This window comes from Myodes glareolus, chromosome 9, assembly GCF_982192425.1.
Source record: "Myodes glareolus chromosome 9, mMyoGla1.1, whole genome shotgun sequence".
Classification (NCBI taxonomy): domain Eukaryota; kingdom Metazoa; phylum Chordata; class Mammalia; order Rodentia; family Cricetidae; genus Myodes; species Myodes glareolus.
Genome location: NC_142034.1, coordinates 4,449,941 through 4,472,562, shown reverse-complemented (window position 1 = coordinate 4,472,562; position 22,622 = coordinate 4,449,941). Strand labels below are relative to the sequence as shown.

The 22,622-nt window shown below is 48.8% G+C and overlaps 1 protein-coding gene and 1 non-coding gene across 2 annotated transcripts in view; both read left to right on the top strand.

Moving 5' to 3' along the window:
* The first annotated feature begins 2,954 nt into the window (after nucleotides 1-2,954).
* Nucleotides 2,955-3,062, top strand: LOC125411763 (U6 spliceosomal RNA). Its single transcript, XR_007235396.1, has one exon. It is a non-coding gene; the product is annotated as a U6 spliceosomal RNA (small nuclear RNA).
* Nucleotides 3,063-16,631: 13,569 nt separating this feature from the next.
* Nucleotides 16,632-22,622, top strand: part of Pgs1 (phosphatidylglycerophosphate synthase 1) — a 37,781-nt gene continuing 31,790 nt past the window's right edge. The window contains exon 1 of the mRNA XM_085696115.2: nucleotides 16,632-16,787. Coding sequence (XP_085552241.1) covers nucleotides 16,654-16,787 — 134 coding nt within the window. The 5' untranslated portion in view covers nucleotides 16,632-16,653. The remainder of the gene's footprint in view (nucleotides 16,788-22,622) is intronic.

The following is a 22,622-nucleotide window of genomic DNA, read 5'->3' as shown; positions in this document are numbered from 1 at the left end:
GCACGTGTGTAGGATGGATCACCATGGCTTGACCTTCACAGGAGCCTGCACTCAAGTCACATGCCACCTCCCCCACATATACATAACTAAAATCAAACAAATCTTGGGCCTTGCATGGTAGTGAGAGTACAAGCCTTCAATCCCAGACTCTGGAAGCAGAAGCAAGCGGATCTCTATGAGTTCAAGGGGCAGCCTGTCGGACATAGAGTTCTAGGCCAGCCAAAGCAACACAGACCCTGACTAGATCAAATAGATAAATGAATCTGAGAGAGGGGGAAGGGTGGGAGATGGTGCTGGAGCTTTGGAGTCCTGTCCCATTTGTAGGGACTCACTTTTCTGAACGAGTCCTGACAGGCGATGCTGCTCAGGAGACCAGCGGGGAACTCTACTCAGAGTAGAAAGCAAGAGGGGAGGTGGGAAGATGGGACCAGCAGGCATGTCTCTGCTCTCCGAGCGTGGATCCTGTGGCTAGAGACGGCCAGAGCGGCAGGTGGGTGGGTAAGATGAATGCCACCTATGGCCTAGGAGCCTAGGCTGTTCCTTGACTCCATTGCACAGTAGCTGTGTGACACAATAGCCGTGTGTCATCGCTGGCTCTGCATCCCTTTCCTCCCCCCTCCCCCTGAGTTCCTGTGAGGTCTAAGGTGCTTAGAACACAACCTTTGAGGCTTCAGACGTGGCTCAGCTGATAAAGTGCTTACTATTAAGTCTCAGTCCCTGGGACGAATGGTTGAGGCCACTATTTAAGGCTTACCCAGCATGCAGGAAGCCCTTGGTTCCATCCCCCGCCTCCCGCCTCCCACTCCCCAAGCAAGATGTCTCTGTGTGGTCCTAGCTGTCCTGGGACTCATTTTGTAGACAAGGCTAGCTTAAAACTCAGAGAAGCTCTTGCCCTAGCCTCTCGGAGTGCTGGGATTAATGGCGTGTGCCACCACAGCCTGGTTCAATTGTTTTAAATATTGAGGTCTCTTTCCAGATGCAGTAGAGATGCCTTGAGATGGATTTTAGGCAGCCAGGCCTTTTAATAACATTGGCAGCTTGCACTGGGAGAAGCTGAAATAAGATCCAGCAGCAAGAACCCCGAACAAAGGAAATGCCTTACATTTATAGGCTCTGAGGATAATCGGCTCTGAGCTTAGACGGGAAGGGGCTCCGAGTTTAGCAGCCTAGTGAAAATCCTAGACAGGGCCTCAGATCATAATTTAGGAGCTAATCGTATCACCCACCCTACCTTCGGAATGCTACCTGCTTGGGCTTTAGAAGCTTAGGGTACTTATTAAATAGGGTCTAAGGCCTGGCTGATCTCTACAAGGGCAGCCTCCAGGGTCTAAGGAGCGGTGGATGGAACTCCGACTGGTGGCTGTGTAATCCCTGCAACCAAAAGGCAGAAGGACCAGAAATTCAAGGTCATCCTAAACTACTCGGTGAGTTTGAGGCCAGCCTAGGCTATGCGAGACCCTGTCTCAAACAAAACAACAACAACAAAAACACATCCTAAGGGGCTGGAAGGATGGCTCAGTGGTTAAGAGCACTGATTACTCTTGTGGAGGATCCAGGTTCAATTCCCAGCAACCTCATCACAACTAGCTAACTCAAACTCCAATGGAGATCTGATATCTGATAGACTCTTTTGGCCTGGACGACTACCAGGTGTGCATGAGATACTTATAAATGCACTCAGGCAAAATACCCACACTCATAAAACAAAGACATGCAAAATGAAAAACAGGAACAAATAAAAATTTACAACCCTGTGTCAAGATGAAGCCAAACATCTCCTCCCCAGCTACCAACTGTCAGAACGTGGTATCACTGGGGGGATAAGGAACAAAAGCTTTGTACCTCCCATGAGAAGGACATGGCCACAGATGCGGTAGCTGCTGATGCTGTGGATGAAGAGGGGAGAGTTGTGTGGTCCGAATCAGCGGTGGGAACATCAAGCAAGGTTTTCCTCTGAGGTAGATGTCTTGACCCAGGATAGAAGGGCCTGCTGTTGAGTCGGGACGTTCTGGGCCAAGACCAAGTAGAACTTGAGAGAAGAAGCGTGGGTGCGGGTGCATTCAGGATGCATTGTGGACTCACTCGATTCTCTCTCTAAAGAGGGTGATGTCTGACAATATATTGCTAGAGAGTCCTTAAACAGGACCAAATCATCCAAGGTTCAGTGTCTTGTTGCTCCACGTGTCCTGCTGCTAAAACACCAACATAATGCTCCGAAGAAACAATGCGCCAAGAAGAACAAGCAGGAGGCTGCAGGCCCTGCAAAACTTTTGACCAAGAGAATGAAGGAAGCCAAAGAAAAACACAAGGAACAGATTGCTAAGAGACAGCCAGACATAGGCTGTCCTCACTGGGAGATTCTGCTTCAAAGTCTGAGGCCAGTCAAAAGTAAGTCTTTAAGAGTAGCAAATCACCAGGACTGGAAACAAACAAACAAACCAAGAAAGAACCAAATAAGTACAGGAACCTCCTCAGTGGAATCCCGGGCCTGGTTAGCCCTGCCCAGTCACTGTGGTCCTTCAGAGTCCTCCACTGTGTGCTCCGTAGGGCCTCCTGCGGCTCGACAGCTGACTCAGCCTACCTGGGGTGGGAGCTACCTTTCCCAGGTTGGCTGACTTGTACTTTCTCTTTATAATTAGGCATTGAAACTACTTCACTCATCAAAAACGCTCTGATGGCTTGTTCAGAATCTGATGGGAAAATGGCGCATTTATTTTTCTCTTTTGTGTGTATTTTGAATTTTGTTGTTGCTTTTTGCTTGTTTGTTTGTTTTTGTTTGTTTTTTGAGAGGGTTTCTCTGTGTAATCCTGGCTGTCCTGGAATTCACTCTGTAGATCAGGCTGGCCTTGAACTCACAGATCTTCCTGCTCTCCCTCCCGAATGCTGGAATTAAAGGTCTGTGACAACAATATCCAGCATGAAATGTTTACTATTGTTTTAAATTATGTGTATATGTACTCGCTTCGGCAGGACATACACTAAAAACACTGGAATGATATGGATAAGATTAGCCTCCTGTGCAAGGATGGCACTCAAAAATTTGTGAAGCATTCCATATTTTTTAAGGAAGGAAAAACTTATGTGTATATATGTGTGCCTACCTGTGGGTCAGAGGCATCTGGCCCCTTGGATCTTGGGTTGTGAGCAGTAATGACTCTTAATCACTGAGCCCGGCGCATATAAAGTCCTCAATGAGTCTAAGAACCAGCTTGTGTGGATTTCTGTTTTCTATGAGCCTTAGACGCCACAACTAGCATTCTTTCGGAACTGTTGGTTTTTGGGTTGGATGGTGTGGGTTCTGGGAAGCCCCATGGCTGGTTTACTGGCGATTATTAGACTTCTAATCTGAAGATAAACAGCCTGGAAAAGTGGGAGGAGACACTTGGTTAATGCAGGGCACGTTTCCAGGGACCCACTCTGAGACAAGGACTTGAACTGCCGGCAGTAGACCAAGGACAAAACTTAATCCCTGCCTGCACCCTCGCTTATCTGGCTGTGTAGCTGAAGGGGGAAATGAACCAGTTATCTAGTCTGACCCCTCAGCTCCACCTAGCTCCCCCCACCCACCCGAGGGATCAGGAGGCCGCCACCTTCTTCTAATCTTTCCTGTTGCAGAACTTGGATGCATTCAGAATCCCATTTCCAGGCAAAGGTGCAGGGTCATAAAGATAATAAAGATACGTGTTTGCCCTGGAGAGGAAGAGCCCTGAGGTTTCAGCTGCCAGCCCGTGGCAAACGACCTCTGCTGAGATCATCCTCTGAGTCCAGATGGGGAGGCGCCTAGGCAGGGAGGAAGCACTTCTGCGCCTTAGTGGCCCCAGGTGTCATGCTTACCCTGGGCACAGATGCTAAGATAGCCATCCTTGGTGACTGGAGATGCAGCCACAGGGTTGGGAAGCCTTGCTCATCCCTTGGACTTGGAAGTTATTTACATTTGTTCATCCTTGCAAGCTAATCACCTAGACCTGGGACGACAAACCAGGAACCAAGTGTTAGAAATATTTCTTAATATTAGCTCCCTGCCGACGCAAAAAAAATCTCAATCAAGCCAAACCAAAACAAGCCAAATTAAGAAATATCCAGGTTTAATGGGAGATCTGTGCTCTCGGGAGGCCCCGACGGGGGGGGGGGGGGGGGGGGTGGGGAGACCGGGAAGCTGTAGAAACGTGACTCCCAGGAGGGAGAAAGGGAGACCACATGTTCTTCTTTTGGGGGTCACTTAAATACCCAGGGAGGGGTCAGGACTTGGCCAGCTAGGATTTGGAGTCCAGACCCAGGCCTGGGGGCTGGGGTAGATGCAAGGGACTGGGGCCTACGCTCCCAACTTGACACTAAGATGCCTTAGTCTAGTATGTGGCAGGAGCCTGCTTTTCTTCTACTCCCCTTTCTCTGGGTCATCCTGGAAAGAGATGCAGGGAACCTGCTTCTCCTCTGCCCCCTGAAGAAAAAGTGAGGCTCCCCAGAGCCCAGACCTGCCATGGGCACACCTCTCAGCTGCAGCCCAGGTTCACTCTCTGCCCTCCAGGACTGCTTGAGGAGCAGGGGGAAGCCTGTCACAGATAACCTCTCTTCTGCAAGGAGAAGGACTCAGGGGTCACGTATCAAGTTGACCCCGGTTTCTTCCTTTCCGGTTGCTAACAATCTGAAGGGGTGGAGGGAGTCTAGGACAATGGCCCGTGGCTGGGAAGCAGCATTCCAGTTGGCAGGCCTTTGTTGCAGGCAGGAGGGGCCTTAAGCTAAAGAAAAGGTTTGCGGGTCGGATGTCTAAGGGGCGGCAGCTAAAGAGTTCTTTCAAGCTTGCCATTCCAGGCCCAGCCTGCCTCTGGCGTTTCCCAGAAAACTCCGAGGAGGGAAAGAAAAAGAAAACACTTCTCCCACCCACCACACACTCACTGGATCCTCACTTCTCAGATTCCTGGTGTCCTCCAGGGACTGGGTTGGCGGGAGTGCCAGGACCCCTGCCCTGGCGGCCATTCCTCCGCCCACAGAGAGCTTCGGGGTGGGTAATGGATACGTGTGGGGTGGGTGCTGGAGGAGGGTGCAGACAGAAAGGAATGGGGTGCTGAGAAGGGGAGTGTTTTCCTGCCCATCACAAAGGAGTTCGTACGGTGGGAGTCGGGGCAGAGGATGAGGGGAGTCAGCTTCCAGGCATTTACCCCGCCATCCCACCCTCCAAACCAACACACCCTGCTCTGTCCAGGGATGGGGTGGGAAGTGTCATTTGCTCAGAAGCACCCACAAAGACCAGGCTGGCACTGGGCAGGGGAACAGACAGCAGGGCAGCTGGGCAGTTCTGGGAATCCAAGCTGCGGTGAGCCATCTGGGTTGCGATGCAAATGAGGCCTGGCCACATGCCAAGAGCAGAAGTGGCTGTACCCAGGGAGGAGAGCCCAGCCCAGTGTGTGTGTGTGTGTGTGTGTGTGTGTGTGTGTGTATGATGAGGTAAAGCAGACTGAAAGCACCTCCAGAGAGGCCAGGTCTGGAGGGGGACCGTGCACTACAAGCTGGGAACCTGTGCTCTAGGGACAGGTGCTCCTCACTGGGGCAAACCTGCACCATCTACCCCACCTTCTGTAGGTGAATCTCAGGTATCCTTCAGAGCCAACTGCCTTCTGAGAAGGCACTGGTGTGCACTTGGTGTGTACTGAACCCTAGGCAAGTTCAAAGTAAAAAGGTAGGTAGGCCTTCTGCCTCCCAAGGTCTCAGGCGCCAGAGTGGTCAAGTGGGTCAGGCAGAGGGTGGGGTTCTCCATCTCAGAGAGTCTCAAAACTGACCTTGAGGTAGCTTTCCCACCCCCATCTCCTATGGGTCTTGTATAGAGGTTTTAAAATATATTTTAATTATATTTATATCTACTTGAATATAAAATATAAATATATTTTTGCATAAGCGTCCGTGGGAATTTGCCTGAGAGGGCAAGTACCTCCAGGAAGCAAGAAGAGAACCTTGGATTCCCTGGAACTGAAGTTATAGGCGGTTGTGTTATAAGGCAGCTGATGTGGATGCTGGGAAGTGAACTCACATCCCATGGAAGAGCAGTGTGAACTCTTAACCCCTGAGCCCTCTTTCTAGCCTTGGAGTATATTTGCGTTTTTAAAATTTTTTGCCAGGTTGGCCTGAAACTCAGAGATCTGTGTGTGTCTCTGCCTCTTGAGTGCTGGAATTTAAGGTGTGTCACCACCGTCCGGCTAATTCTTTAACTTGTATTATCTGTCTGTGTATGCGTCCACGTGAACCACAGGGCACGCGTGCAGAACAGAGGACAACCCATTTGGATCTGCTTTCGTCTTCTATCATGTGGAGCCAGAATTCAGGTTGTCAGGTTTGTAGCCACTCTCACCACCACCACCACCATTATTTCAATCCCAAGCTAGCTTGTCCATAACCAAGGATGACCTTGGACTTCTGGCCTTCCCTTCTCCCTCCTTAGTGCTGGGGTTACGGGCACTCACATCTGGTTCACCTCAGTTATGCAGTGCTGGGAACTGAACTCAGGATTTTGTGGATAGTAGGCAAGGACTCTACCCACTGAGCTACCTTCCCATCCACTGCACATTATTTGGAGTTTCTTTTTCTTTCTTTTCTTTTCTTCTATTTTATTTTAATTAATTAATTAATTAATTCTAGTTTTTCGAGACAGGGTTTCTCTGTAGCTTTGGAGCCTGTCCTGGAACTCACTCTGTAGACCTGTCTCTGCTCCCCTAGCACTAGGATTAAAAGCGTGCACTTCAATGCCTGGTCTGCAGTTACTTCTTGCTTCTCATTTCACACTTATTTTACAAACTCATTCCTTTATTCCTTAAGTGGGTGGGTGGATCAGGGACTGAGCTGGCCCCTGTAATTTATCCATCTGAGTTTAGTTTCTTCCTGGCAGGACAAGATTCCCCCATAGTTGATATCTGAATAGATTAATTTTGCTAAGTGCCATGCAGACATCATAAGCCTGATCTGGTGACCCAGGTCTGTCATCACCACTACTGGGGAGGCTGAGGCAGGAGGATTGTAAGTTTAAGGCTTGCTTGACCTACAGATTTCAAGGCCAGTTTGAGATCCTGTTTTAAAATGATAAGTAAAAAAGGTTCTGTGTGTGTGTGTGTGTGTGTGTGTGTGTGTGTGTGTGTGTGAACTTGCCTAGCATGAAGAAGTCTCTAGATGCAATACATTGTGGAAAAAGTCAGAGTTGTTACCATTATGGGAAACCATCCAAAGGGGCTTCCCTGAGGAAGTGACAGAGATAGACTGATGGGAAGCTGAATCGAGAGAAGTGTCCCCACTTGAGCCACACTGGGACCCAGATTGCTGACCAAATTCTGGGCTTTCTCTGGAGTCTGGCTCCTCTGTTCTGGCTGACTTTCTGTACCAGTAGGTAAAGGAAAGACTCGAGGATTGGCTCCTCACCAGCTCAGGGTATCCAGAGCTCTGTTGTCCAGTGTCTCCGGGGCTCACATCTGCTCACACACCCTCCCAGTCACTAAGCAGCTGCCCAACACCATGAGAATGAAGTTTCAAGTTCATTCTACCCATGGGAGGGCCCCCTGGACCTAGTTAACTGGGAATGCAGAGAGAAAGCAGCCATTTGGAACCACAGTTGAAAGGCACAAACTATTGGCTGTTTGTCCTGTTCTGTCCTGTGTTTTCTATCCTCTCACAATACCTGGGATTTTGTTGACAGAAACACAGAAAGGGATAGCCAGGCTGAACCACAGTGTATAAATGGGTTGGTTTGCTCACACAGGATTAAAAAGTAGTTTTTGAGACAGCCTTTAAAACCTGGAAATGAGCCAGAGAGAAGACGCAGAAGGCCAAGGAGCCTGCAGCCTGATAATCTGAACCCAGGAAAGGAGAGAAGCAGACACACACACGCACACACACGCACACACACACACACACACACACAGAGAGAGAGAGAGAGAGAGAGAGAGAGAGAGAGAGAGAGAGAGAGAGAGAAACAGAGGCAGAGGCAGAGGCAGAGGCAGAGAGAGCAAGCTTGGCAGGGTGACACACGTCTATAGTACCAGGAGTTCAAAGTCATCTTTGACTACATAGTGAATGTGAGCCAGCCTGGACTACATATAGACATAAAATAAAAATAAGTAAATCTTTAGGAAACAAATCAATAACAAAAATCTGGAACCTTACACCTATATCCTGGGGCTTTATTTGGCGTTTGTTGGTGGGCTTGCATCCAGCCTGGTCCGTTGTTAGGCCTGCATCCAGCATGACCCGTTGGCCCTTTATTGGGACATTGGACTCTCCAAACCTAACCTTCCTCAGGAGTGTCAGGGAGCCAGACAATCACTCAGCCTGCTCCTGTGTTCCAGGCTAAAAGGCTCTTACTCCCCCTGCCCCGACCTGGCCTGCTCTGCCTCTCTCTCAAGCCAGGCTAGCGCTGACAGGAGGACTCTCCTGCCGGTCTCTCTCTTCTGTTTCTTTGCTTGGACCAGGGAGGCAAAGTTGGGGAAGGAGGCGGCAGGGCATGATTCTGAGGAGACCCCCTCAGATACCTCTGTGGCTACTGAGTGGGCTGCCCTGGGACAACTGGCCACAGATGGCTGTGTTTCCCCACGCGCTGGGCTGCTGGGTCACAAGGCTCTGTGGTGCTGGCTGCATGCCACACCACAAGAGGCCAAGATTCCCCTGAAACCAAGAGCTGCGTTTATCCTCACACTGACAGAGAAGCAACCAGGATGCTCTGCCCCGGAGGCATTTCCAGAAATTTGGGTTCTGACTTCTTGTTGATTAGATGCCAGAAAGCCCAGAGCTGCTCTGTGGTGAGGCAGCCATTGAGCAATAGATGTTTTGTTTTGCTGATGACAAGAGTTTTCGACATTGAAAAGCTGAAACGATAAGTGGACAGCCTTGACCAGTGGCTCCCTTCTCAGGCCAGGGTGTGTGTGTGTGTGTGTGTGTGTGTGTGTGTGTGTGTGTGTGTGGCTGGTTTCAACTTCCATGCTGGGAAGGAATTCTTCTTTATGGCCTTGGGCTTCTCCAGGTACCTCCTCAGCTCCAGAGGATATAGATCCTAGTCTCAGAATTCTACAAGGCCTCTGTAATTTCTCCATTCTGTAGTTGTGGGTCAGAAGGGCCCTTGAGAGGTATACGGCTGAAGGTGTGGGAGAGTACCCCGTCCCCGCCTTGTGTGTGTGTGTGTGTGAGAGAGAGAGAGAGAGAGAGAGAGAGAGACAGACAGACAGACAGACAGACAGAGAGACAGAGAGAGACAGAGACAGAGATAGAGAACAATGGAGTTTGTACTTTGTTTTTCCAAGACAGGGTATTTTTGTAGCTTTGGAGCCTGTCCTGGAACTAGCTCTTGTAGACCAGGCTGGCCTCAAACTGACAGAAATCCGCCTGCCTGCCTCTGCCTCCCGAGTGCTGGGATTAAAGGCCCAGCTTTTAATTACCACCAGCCTGGCTGAGTTTGTACTCTTCTTTGACCCAATGGATCCTAGGGACCAAACCAAGGTTGCCTAGCTTGGTAATTGAGCGGGCAAGTGCCTTTACCCAATGAACTATCTCAATAGCCCTAAGAGACAGTTATTCTGGAGCCAGATATGAATGACTGTGGTCACAGAGCAGGATTCAGCCTTGTTCCAATGAAAATTTTTGTTTTAGGTGGGAGGTGACATGGTCAGGCGCTTGCTGCTCAAGCATGGTAGCCTGAATTCAAGTCCCAGAACCGACATACAGGTGGAAGGAGAGAGGAGAGAGGAGAAGGAGAGAGGAAGCTGTCTGCTGATCTCCACACGCAAGCGGTGACAGTTGTACCATATCCGCATGCAAGCACACAGCAATGATGATTAAAATAAATGAAGAAAACAATTGAGTTTTCAGACATGTTCTTATGAAAGCCAGGATGCCCTTAAATTCCCTGTGTAGTCAAGGATACGTTGAGATTTCTAATCCTCCTATTCTCTCAGTGCTGGGAGCCCATGCTGGAGAGGGAACCCAAGGCTTCAGGCATGATTGACAAGCTCCTTGTTAGGACCTCGTTTCCTTTTTCAGTTTCATCTTGTTTATGTGTATAAGTGTTTTGCCTGCACTATGTTATGTCTGATGCCAGTAGGGGCCGGAGGGAGATGTTAGATCCCCTGGGACGGAAATTATAGATGGTCGTGAGTGCTGGGGATTGAACCTAGGTCTTCTGGAAGAGCTGCTCTTTACTGTTGAGCCATCTCTCTAGCCCTGCAGCCCGTTTCTGGACTCCCCCACCTTTTTTTTCTGGAGATTTTTACAGCTACAGAGCAGAGAAAACCATAAATCAAAGCACTTTCCAAGCCCCTTGGTGGAAACCCCAAGTAGGCGGGAAAATCTCTGCTGTAGGTATCAGGTGCCCTCAGATGAGATTTGGGTTTGGATTGATGGAAATTAGGGCTTGTTAAATGAATGTGTCCCCAAAGGTTTCATGTTATAGCCACAAGGATGTTAGGTCAAACACAGAGATGGGTGATGGGTGGCTATTGATGGGTGGGCTAGAGATAGCCCAAGGTGATGTTACTGGATATGCAGCATTCCGATTTCCCATAGTCACTTCTAATCAGTCAATAAACCTGGTAGAAGCCTTCACAGAAGTACCAGCTTCTTTTCTGGCAATTAACCAGCCTTCCTTCCCTTCCTCTCTCCCTCTGTGCGCTCTCTCTCTCTCTCTCTCTCTCTCTCTCTCTCTCTCTCTCTTTCTCTTTCTCTCTCTCTCCCCTCTCCCTCAAGGTTTATTCTGTAGCCTAGGCTGATCTCAAACTGTAGCAATCTTCTTGCCAGGTAAAGTTTGCATGCACTGAGTTGATAGGTGTGGGTAGCCATTCCTGCTATGACAATCAATATTTTGTATTTGTTTTTCAAAGCAGGGTTTCTCTGTTTAGCCTTGGCTGTCTTGGAACTCACTCTGTAGACTAGGGTAGCCTTGAACTCAGAGATCTGCCTGCTTCTGCCTACCAAGTGCTGGGATTAAAGGCAAGTGTCACCATGCCCATCTTGGCAAGCTCTTTTCTTTTTTTCTTTTCTTTTTCTTTTTTTCTTTTATTTTTTCCCCCTGAGATAGGGTTTCTCTGTGTAACAGCCCTGGCTGTCCCAAGAACTCCCTCTGTAGACCAGGCTGTAAATCAGACTTACAGAGATCCATCCACCTGCCTCTGCCTTCTGAATTCTGGGATTAAAGACATATGCTACCACCACCCAGCAAGCAATCTACTTTCTAATGTGAAAATTAGAATATTTTTAATAATTTTATTTATTTATCTATTTATTTACTTATTCATTCATCCATTTATTTGTAGACAGGGTCTCACTGAGTTTCCAGGCTGGCCTGGAACTTGATATGTAGACCAGGGTGGCCCTAAACTTACAGAGATCCACTTGCCTTGGCCTCTCAAGTGTTGCTATTTCAAGTGTGCTCCTGGTTTATGTGGTGCTGGGTGTCGATCCCAAGGCCTTGTGCTGGTGGGCAAGCACCAAGCGACCACCCCAGTCCCTCTCTTCTCGACTTTTTGCTTGTAGTTCTTGTCAGGGATGATCTCTCTCAGGCTGGCGAGTCATGGCCTTCCTCTGGCATAGTCGTGGATGTGGATGTTGGTGCAGGGAGTGAATCAGAGTCGGCTTGGGCCCTTGGCTCAGGATTTCCTGGCGCTTCCTGCCTGGGAGAGCAGCCTGCTCTGGGGCATCAGCCGCTGCTCCCTGACGTCAACTCTGCTTCCAATGAATGGCTTTCCTCTTCCGTTTGGGAAGACAGGCTATCTGTCATCAAGTCTATTGACCGTCTTTCTCACCCTGGCACCTCCTGTTTGGGAAAGAGCAAGGGGAGCTAACGAGAAGACGGTGTGTGGAGACGGGAGGCAGGACAGGACTCAGGGGATGGGTCTCTATGGAGTGAGGGGCTCTGTGAGGACAGATACCTTCTTGTCTGGGGCCCTCAAGGAGCGTATCAACAACTCCATGCACAGTAGCAGGCTCTGCCCCAGATCCAGAGCCCTCTGAGCAACGTTGGGATTCAGAGACCCTGCTAGGTGCTCATCTCGGCCTGGGCGTCCTCTGAAAGTGCCTCATCTCCCCAAGGTGTTCTCACTAACCAACTCAAACAAGTCTCTGGGCAGGAAAAATGTACTTCTGTCACCATGCAAATGTAAATGTGCTCCAGGAGCTGGAGAGATGGCTCAGAGGTTAGGGACACTTGCTGTTCTTACAAAGGACCCAATTCTGGTTCCCAGCACCCACAGGGTGGTGCATACCATCCTTAACTCCAATTCTAGGGGATCTGACACTCTTTTCTGACATCTATGAACACCAGACATGCAAGTGGTACTCATACCTATATATCTATATATATGTAAGCAAAACATACACATAAAAGGAAACAAATAAAAAATAATTTTTGCGGGAAGGGTTTTCAAGATTGGGTTTCTCTGTGTAGCCCTGGCTGTCCTGGAACTCACTCTGTAGACCAGGCTGGCCTTGAACTCAGAGATCTGCCTGCCTCTGCCTCCTGAATTCTGGGATTAAGGGTATGCGCCATCAGCCCTGGGCTTCAGAAATAAAATTGATAAGTTACTGCAGGAGTACTGAGGTATGAGGTGTCACTATCTTCAGTGGTGTAGCCACTGACAAGTTACTGACCCATGCGCATGCAGGTAATCATTTTTAAACTCAGTGGGTCGCAGACCCCAAGGACGCGAAGATGGGAAGCATGGTTTCAGTGGGAGAAAGATGGGATGATTCAGGGTGGCAGTGGGGAAGGAGAAACATTCACTGTTTGTGTGCATGAAACTGTCGAAGAATAAAAATGAATTTGCTATTAACAATATAAATATAAATACTAAAAGATTGATTTTAAAAACAAAGGGGACACTGGGTGTGGAGGTGCATGCCTTTAAATCCCAACACTCAGGAGGCAGAGGCAGAGGCAGAGGCAGGTGGATTTCTGAGTTTGAGGCCAGCCTGGTCTACAGAGTGAGTTCCAGGACAGCCAGGGCTACACAGAGAAACCATATCTGGAAAAACCAAAAGTAAATGAAGAATGAATGAATGAATGGGCTGGAGATATGGCTTAGCAGTTAAAAGCACTGGCTGCACTTGCAAACGACCAGAGTTTAGTTCCTGGTACCATCCCATGGCTCATAACCACCTGTCATTCCAGCTCCAGGGGATCTGGCACCCTGTCTGACCTACACAGACACAAGGCACGAGCATGCTACAATACAGATATGCAGGCAAAGCACTCCACACATAAAATACATGAATCTAAACAATAAAAAAAATGAATTAAAAAACCTGCCCCATCTCTGAAAGCCAGTCTATAAAATTCTGGAATCTCTAAGATATACATGCTCCGGAAGAGTCATGGCTGCCTGCCTCACTCTGCTTATGGCTTTGTTTTAGACTGGCCACGAAGATCGAGGCTCTATATGCGTGGCTTTACAAGGGGCTGGGCTGTCTGTGTTTACTAGAAATGGAAATACTTATTAGTTTCGCTGGCCCATGGAGTCCATATCACTGCATGTAACTGCAATTTATTTTAGAGGAGACATTCCCAGGGAGCCAGCCCCATGTCTCCGGGACTGCCTCACGCAGCAACGAGCCACACGGGCAAGGCAGCTTGTTTTCTTTCTATGATGGTCAGGATGTTTTGCGATCTCTGTGGTGATCACCGGTGAGGGTGAAGGGACAGCTGATCAATGCTGTTTACTCTGCACCTCCCGGAACAGGCTTAAGGCACCATAATCTCCTGCTGGTTACTGGAAGTTATGAAATCTGATGATTCACTGTTTCTAACTCAGAAGAACTAAATCAAATTTTACCTAGTAGTTGTAAAACTATATGTACTTTAAAAAAATTAAAGACAGTCTGAAATACTCACTGCCTGTAAGTGATTTGGAAGTTCCTAAACATCACCAGATGATCTGTGAGAACACCCCAGTGGGTAGTGTTGTATTCTCCATGCCTTTCACAAGATGAGCTACTTTTGGGTTTTTGTTTTTGCATTTCTTTATTTATTGAGATTACATAGCTCTGACTGTCCTGGAACTCACTCTATAGACCAGGCTGGCCTTGAACTCACAGAGATCCTCCTGCCTCGGCCCCTGAGTACTGGGATTAAAAAGCTCTCCACCATGCCTGGCACATGATGTAAATATACCCTGTACTTAATTTTTTTTTTTTTTTGAGATAGGGTTTATCTGTGTAGCTTTGGAGCCTGTCCTGGAACTCGCTCTATAGACCAGGTTGTCCTCGAACTCACAGAGATCTGCCCCTGCCTCCCAAGTGCTGGAATTAAAGGTGTGCGCCACCACCTGCTTGTACTTGATTTTTTTAAAAAACTATATATTTAGGCAGAGGCTCATGTATTCCTAGCTGGTCTTGAACTTTCTATGTTGCAATGAATGACCTTTAACTCCTGATCTTCTTGTCTCTATTTCCCAAGTTCTGGAACCTGACCCATTTCCTTCTTTTTCGTTTGGCTTTGTTTTCTGAGATGGGGTTTCTTTGTGTAACAGCCCTGTCTGTCCTGGAACTCACTCTGTGGACCAGGCTGGCCTCAAACTCACAGAGATTCGCCTGTCTCTGCCTCCCAAGTGCTGGGATTAAAGGTGTGCCCCACCACTGCTGGTCCCATTTCTTTCCTTTCCTTTCCTTTCCTTTCCTTTCCTTTCCTTTCCTTTCCCTTTCTTTCCTTCCTTCCTTCCTTTCTTTCTTTTCCTTAGATACTTCTGCTTTTGCCTCCTGAGGGCTCATGAGGGACTGGGATTACAATGTGGGCTACCATGTCTGTATAAGATTGTCTTTGTACCACTCCTTGATAATATTTTTTGTTGTTTTAAAAATCAGTACAAATTTTATTTATTTTTGTCCCACGCTATCCTCGCCAGCAAGAACCACGCGGAACACTAGGATCCTTCTGCAGGAATGGCTTTAATACCCCTTGGGAGAGCGAGCATCAGCCAACATGGCCGGGGACCGAGATATGATGGAACCCATCCCTTATATAGGAAACAGACCCTGCTTCGGGATGTGTCACTCTTGGATTGGTCAATTGTCCATAATCACAGGTGAATGCCTCGGGAGTAGGCGGGGACAGTAGTGGAAAATTACCAACACATGTGCGTTCACCTGGCGGTGAAGCCGGATGTCAGCGCCATCTTGTGATGGAGAATGTGGCTGTGGCCCTCTACATATTTTTATTATTTATTGTATTCATATGTACGATCTGGAGGGAGCACAATTGGGAGAGCCATGGTGCCCATGTGGAGGTCAGAGGACTATTTCACATGGCAAGCACCTTTTTCCACTGAGCCGTTTTGCTGGCCTCTCCTTTCTAATTTTCTTTTTTTTAAAAAAAATATTTATTTATTTATTTATTATGTATACAATATTCTGTCTGTGTATATGCCTGCAGGCCAGAAGAGGGCACCAGACCCCATTACAGATGGTTGTGAGCCACCCTGTGGTTGCTGGGAATTGAACTCAGTACCTTTGGAAGAGCAGGCAATGCTCTTAACCTCTGAGCCATCTCTCCAGCCCTCTAATTTTCTTTTTATTTAAATTTCTGCATGTTCATTTATTTTGTGGGAGCAGCGGGCACACACATACTACAGAGTGCATGCGGAGGTCTGAGAACACACTGTGCGTCAGGTCTCTCTCTCTCTCCCTCCTTCGACCAGGTGTGTTCTGAGGCTTAAACTCAGGTTCTCAGTCTTGGCGCAAGAACCTTTATTTACTGAGCCCTCTTACCAGCCCCTGGCGATTTTGAACAGGGTGTCACTTCTGTCAGGATATCGTTTTTCAAGGAGATGTGGTCCTCCAATGTTCTGATGCAGCAGAGAATATTTAACCAACTCCTTCACTGAGATTTTCCCCCACACTTCCAATACTGTGAAAAGGTTGAGATAAATAGTCTCGTGGGAATACTTCAGTGGGAGTGAAATTAAGAATGTCAGTGAAAGTGTCACAGCTTTAACGCCACAGCATCTCTGGGGTAAACAGAATTATGTTTATGTTTTACAAAGTTTCTAGTTACTAAATCCCAGCCCGTGTGAGCCAGAGAAGGACTCGGTGACATGTAAGTCTGACAGGTGGCGGAGGAGGGCCAAGCTTCAGAGTGCTGAGCCCACACCATCCTGGAGAGATGCCGGTGAACGCGGACACAAGGCAGTGGGTGGCAATCTGATGGTTTTGGGGTGCTGAGCCGTCAAGGCAGGTGATGCAGGGCGCAGGGCTCAGGACAGCAGTTATCTGTCAGGATTCGGGGTGCTGAGCTGTCACCAGCATCCTCTTTCCTGGAGCAATGCAGGTGAATGCAGGGCGCAAGGCGGGAGCTGTCAAATCAATCAGGTGTCAGGGCGCTGAGCAACCTTCCTCGGCAGCAAGGCAGATAGATGAGGGCAGAGCGCAGGGCTGCAGCTATCACTCCGACAGGATTCGGAGCACTTCACTGTCACCAGCATCCTCCCTTCTGGAGCAGTGCAAGTGAGCTCAGGACCGTGGTCCACGCCGCCTGCCCTCGAGCTTCCTCCCCAGTGCGACACCGCGCCCCAGAAGACACCCTCTACAGCCCTGCCACCCCTGCCCGTCGCCGCCGCCTCCGCGCCTGCGTACTGGCTCCGTGTGAGCTCGCTCGCCGCTGTCAATAAAGTTCTGGCGCGCCGGAAGCGGAAGCGGCGGGTCTCCATGGCGGCGCCGGCTGCGGGCCCGGTGTTCTGGAGACGGCTGCTGGGCCTGCTCCCTGGCCGGCCTGGGCTGGCTGCGCTACTGGGCCGGCTCTCCGACCGCCTGGGCCGGAGCCGGGAGCGCCGGCGCCGGAGGTGAGAGCGCTCGGGGCTAGGTGGGCCCGGCGGGCGGGCGAGGGCCTCGCCGTCTCCCCGCGTGCTGGCGGCCCCCCGTGGGCGTGCACCGTGCAGGAGCCACCCGGGGTGCTCTCGGGGCTGCAGCGGGGTCCCCGGGGCGAAGGCTGGCGTTCTCTGGCCCTGCGGGGTGACTTGGCGGGAGTGAATCAGCCCTGCGGGAACCTGGTGCGGGCTGCCTTCCACACATCCTGCCCGAGACATTTCTCAATCCTGACTCAGTCGGCACTCAGGCCGGTGAAGAGGAAACTCTCGGAACTCTTTCTGCGTGTTTTCAAAGGGCTGTTTCTGGAAAAGTACTGAAGTGGGTTGTGTAAACGGGGAAGTAGGTTTTGAAGCAGTTTGTTCGGGCAGTGGTCCTTTAAAGTAAACATTTGCCAAGAACGGGCTTACCTAAAGAGGCCTGATGCTATTGTTAATATTTAGGGGAAAAAAGTGTGTGTGTGTGAGTCTCCTGTGTGCAAATATTTAGAGACACTGGCCCCAACGAAAGCTTTGAACCTACTTTATTAGTTGAAATATTCAGCGTTTTAATTTTATAAGTGTTTTCTTTTTCTTCTGGTGCTGGGGCTCAAACCCAGAAAGACCCTCATACACGCTAGGCAAGTGATCTAACAATGAGCCACATCCCCACCTCTCTCTCTCTTTAAAATAATTAATTTTTTTGTGTATGAATGTGTGTGGGAGTGCTCAGGTGGTGGGAGGGGTAAGACCTGTGGAAGTTGGTTCTTTTACCATGTGAGTTCAGGTGATTGAACTCAGATCCCTGGGCTTTGCAGCAAGTTCCATGGTCCCCCCAGTTCTTAGAGACATGATCGCATGTAGCTGGGGCTGGCCTTAAACTGACTAAGTTACTCAGGCTAGCCTAGCACTTCTGATTCTCCTGCCTCATCCTCTCAAACACTGGGGTCACAGGTGTGAGCTATAATGGTCCGCTGTCTTAGCTTTTGATATCCGAGTTCCGTGGGTAAGATCTTGCGGTCTTTCTAGTCAGCTAAGGATGCAGTGTCTTGTGTTGGTTCTAGATGTGGAGCCTTGATTCTCAGACTAACAGAGGGAGCTTGCCAGCCAAAGCCCAAGTTTGCTTCGGAGGAACTTTCAGGTGACAAGATTCCAGGCAGAAAGGGAGTCTTGGATGTATACTGATCAGAATGTCTCCTGTGTCCCAGATGTAGAGGAGGTGGCCACTCTGTGTTCTGTAACTGAGACTCAGCGAAAGACCTGGCCATTCTATTGGTGGTAAAGTCAGGTGATGCTGACATCATGCTATCAGACCACTGCAAGACGTAGTTTAAGGTTTCAGAAGTTCGACTGAAAGATGAGGGGTTTAGGAAGCTTTGTTAATTTCCTTTTTGTTTTGAAACATTAATTATTGTTGAGCTTTGGTGTTGATCACTGAAGGGTGCTGGGGCATGCTACACAAATATCCCTACTTCTGCTAGGTATCAAATCCAGGAGATCAAATCTACCACTAGGTATCAAATCTACCACTGAGCAGTACCCCTAAAGCCACATGTAGCCCAGGTTAGCTTCCAACATGCTCGCTTTGTAGATGAAGATGACTTTGTACTTCTGACCCCTTTGTCTACAGCCTGAGTGCTGGGGTTCCAGTCACTGTGCCCAGTCTCATGTGCTAGGGGTAATTTCCAGGGCTCCATGCATGGTAGGCAGATAGACCCCCAGTGGCCATGCTGCGTGACCCAGGTTAGCCTCGAGCTCTGAGCACAGCAATTGCAGTCTTGTACCACCATGCCCACCTGGGGCACTTTTTTATTTTATTTTTTTAGTGAAAAAAACTTTACTGTGTGTGTATGTGTTTGTCCCAGGAATTGAATCCAAGTTGTCAGGTATGGTGACAGACACTTTTACTTGCTGAGGTAGCTCATTGGCCCCTTTAAAATATTTAAAAAAAGAAAAAGTTTTTGCTAGTTTGAGACATGCTCTCACTAGATATTTGACTGACTTGGAACTCTGTGTAGACCAGGCTAGCCTCAAACTCATAGAGATCCACCTGTCTCTGCCTCCTGAGTGAGTGCTGGGCTTGAAGGTGTGCACCACCACACTTAGACCAAGGTTTTATTTTTGTTTATGTGTATCTCAGGGTGTGTGTCTGAGTGCAAGTGCCTTTGGAGGCCAGAAAAGGACATTGGATCCCTTGGGTCTAAAGTTATAGGATTCCATCTTACGTCTGAACCATTAAGCTGTCTATCCAGCCCATCAATAAATTTCTGAGACAAGATCTCACTATGTAGCCCTGGCTCTCCTAGAACTTCCTATGTAGATCAGGCTGTCATATGTACATATATACATATATATATATACACACATATACTTAATATATATATGATAACATATATAATATATATATAATTATTTAATATGCTTGTTTGTTTTGAGTCGGTTGAATGTAGCCCAGCTTAACTCAGGCTTGCTATGTAGTTAAGGGTAACCTTAAACTTAAGGATGGGGGATTGCAGGTGCAGTGTGGCAGTGAGGGTAGTCTAAATTGATTTTACAAGACTCATGTTTGTTCGGGACAGTGTGGTCTCATTTTCCTAGGCTGGCCTTGATCTAGGGATGGGTGAACATGATCTTGAACACCTGAGTTCTGAGATTACAGGCAGGTGCCACCACACTAAGCTCCACTTCCCAACATTTCTGTAGTACACATGGCTCAGTATTTCTTAGCCAAAAGATTAAGCCTACAGTTAAGTCAGAGGGGGTGGGGTGTGGGGGATTGACTGGTGGATTTCTCTGAGTCAGAACTAGAACTTGAGTTTCTCTGCCATGCATTCAGAAGCTCTCTTTACAGTGATAACATTTAGGGTGGGGACGGGGATGACTGTGTCCACCAATGAGCGACCCTGCATGGTTTTGTCCCCGCCTCTGCCTACTTTGGCTTGCAACTTTTTTTGGTTCTCTGGGGCCTTAGTGTTTGGCATTATTCATGTCAGTTGTGGCCACTCACTCTCAGCTGCTAGCTTTCGATTCTTCTCCTTTGTTCCACTGCGCCTCCCAATTCCTCATTCCCCGAATGGTGTGGTTTCTTGTAATTCTCTGATCACTGATTCATTGATAATAGCTCTGTGTAGTCATGAGCTTAAGTTATTTTAGATTCTAGCTTGCCCATCTGACTCAGCCATTGGGGGCTTGGTGAATCCTTGTGGCCAGCAGGAGGAACGGTTCTTCACTGCGTGGTTTCCTCTCAGGCTTAGCGGTGCCCATAGAGACTTAAGAACACGAGAAAACCATTTCTTATTAGTGATCCTGAGATACTGTTGCTTTCTCTGAAGCAAGTGCCTGACTCATCGTCATTGGAGAACTAGACAGTTGATTTATTCCTCGTGTAGATGGGTCATCGCTAGGATAGTGAGAGAGATAAAGACAGCCCTGCCTTTACAGTGCCCGACCTGTGAGCAGACGTTCCAGGAAAGCAAGGTGGAAGGTCATGGCGGCGCCCTGGAGGTGGAGGCCTCCCTGTGGCACAGCACAGAGCTGTTTGCAGTGTAGGCATTTAAGGAGCAAATGATGTGACCAGGAGTGGCAGCAGCACTTGAACCATTTCTTCTTCTTCTTCTTCTTCTTCTTCTTCTTCTTCTTCTTCTTCTTCTTCTTCTTCTTCTTCTTCTTCTTCTTCTCCTCCTCCTCCTCCTCCTCCTCCTCCTCCTCCTCCTCCTCCTCTTCCTTCTTCTCCTCCTCCTTTTTTTTTTTTGATTTTTTTTTTTTTCTGAGACAGGGTTTCTCTGTGAAATAGCCCTAGCAGTCCTGAAACTAGCTCTGGAGATCAGGTTAGCCTTGAACTCTCAGAGATCCACCTGTCTCTGCCTCCCAAGCACTGTGATTAAAGGCCTGTGCCACAACTGCCTGCCCTTGAACCATGTCTAACAACTGATGGAGGGTTGCTAAGTAGGAGAGGAGCTATAAGCAAGTCAGTGTCCTGGGCCGGGCCAGAGACCTAGGAAGGTAGATTTTAGGTCCTTGTGTGGTTTGTGAATGGTACAGCCCTGAACTTTGGGAGGTAGGGGTGCTCCTGTGAAGCCAGGGGCAGTGGGCAAATAAAACTAGAGGGCCAGATTAGAGTCAGGCCTGCTGTGGGTATTGGGGGAAGCAATATTGAGGCGGTCATGTGACCAAGCACTTGACCACACCGGCTTTTGGGAGTAAGCTGCAGGTTTGTGACTCCTGAGCTACACTGAGGTGCCCAGGTAGAGGTGCCTAGTGCTTAGGAGAGGCTACGCCTCAGATGGAGGGGTTTGGACCAGCGATGCACAAGGCGGGCTCCTTAGTTGGAGCAAAGGAGACCTACTGGGAAATGTGTTGAGAGGGCCTTCTTTCCTAAGCTTGAGATTGTTTGCCATATAAGGAAATATTCCTCTAAAACTATGTTAGTTGAGCTAAATACACAGCTCTTTATTTTTTAAACTTAAGCCTGTTTCCTTTGTGGGGGCACAGAGAGACAGGGACACTGTCCTTATTTTCTGGCTTGTGAGAGGAAAACGGGTGGCCACAGAGGTTCTTTCAGTTGGAGTTTCTTCCTTTGTGGTGGAAGGCTCGTGGTGCATTCTGAGACATTTCTGCTCGGAGGAGCCCTCGCGCACCCGCAGGTGCTTTCCTTTGGCCATTTCTGATGGTGGGAGTCAGCCTTTCCAACCCACTAGAGCTCTGCCTCTGGTTTAGTTTAGTTTTTGAGACAAGAGTCTTATGTAGCCCAGGCTAACCCCAAACTCTGTGTAGTTGAGGATGACCTTGACCAACTCATCCACTTGCCTCTGCTTCAGGCCACTGTGCTTGACTCTAACGAGTTGTCAAGATTTTTATGGTTGCACTGGGGTTTGAGTCACAGGCCTCTTGTATGTGCTAAGCGAGCACTTTCCCACCGACCTGTGTCCTCAGTCCCCTCGTGGTTTGTTATTTGTGCAGTTAGGGTGGATGGGAAGGAGAGCATCCGAATTAAAGAGTTGTTTCCTCAGAGCTCAGATGTGACCTTGTGTGACTCACTTGCAGTTGTAGCTTGGTGACTTGCTATTGACAGTGCCCCTGAGTGCACCTTAACTGGGGTGAGGGGTCCAGCTGGGTGTGTGCTGCTAGGCAGATGGAGAACAGCCCGGGATTAAAATGCTCTGATAGCTAATCCCCTTGTAAATACAGATGAATGGTGAAGGAGGCAGCCTGGCAGGGCCCAGGAAGGGCAGACATGGTCGGTTCATGTCATGCACTTTGTTCCTGGTATGCCTTGCTAGCCGTGGGCTTTAAAGACGTTTTAGCTCTCCAGCCCCCCAATGTCATTGATTTTCTTTTGGCTTGTGGTCAGTGTATCTGAATGCTGGCAGCCAGGCCTCTGGAGTGGTACTTACTGGGGGAGTCCAGTGGCCCCGGTCTTGAGTAACCTGCAGCATCACTTCCCTTGCTGGGCTTAGACTGCAGAAGTCAGGAAGGGGTTGCAGGAAGTACAGACTTCTCAGGAAGTGATGACTATTGCTCTTCTCACCAGCTCCCTTTTCACATTGACCTGTGTGTGACGGGGAAGTGGGCGGTCAGAGGGCGGCCTTTTCTTAAAAAGTAGTTTCTGAAAATGTGACCAAATACCACAGTTTCTTCTTAAGGCTTATTTTGGGGCCATTTGGACACATTTGACTGGGATCCCATCGTTTGTGCCAGGAACCCTCTTTCCCAGAGGGAGCCCTGAGGTCTTGTGCAGGACAAAGCCTTCCTAGCCAGTGTGGGCTCTCCAGTAGGTTCAGGAGGCAGCCAGCCTTCCCGCTTCACAGCACTGTCCAGAGCCCTGCACGGTGACCT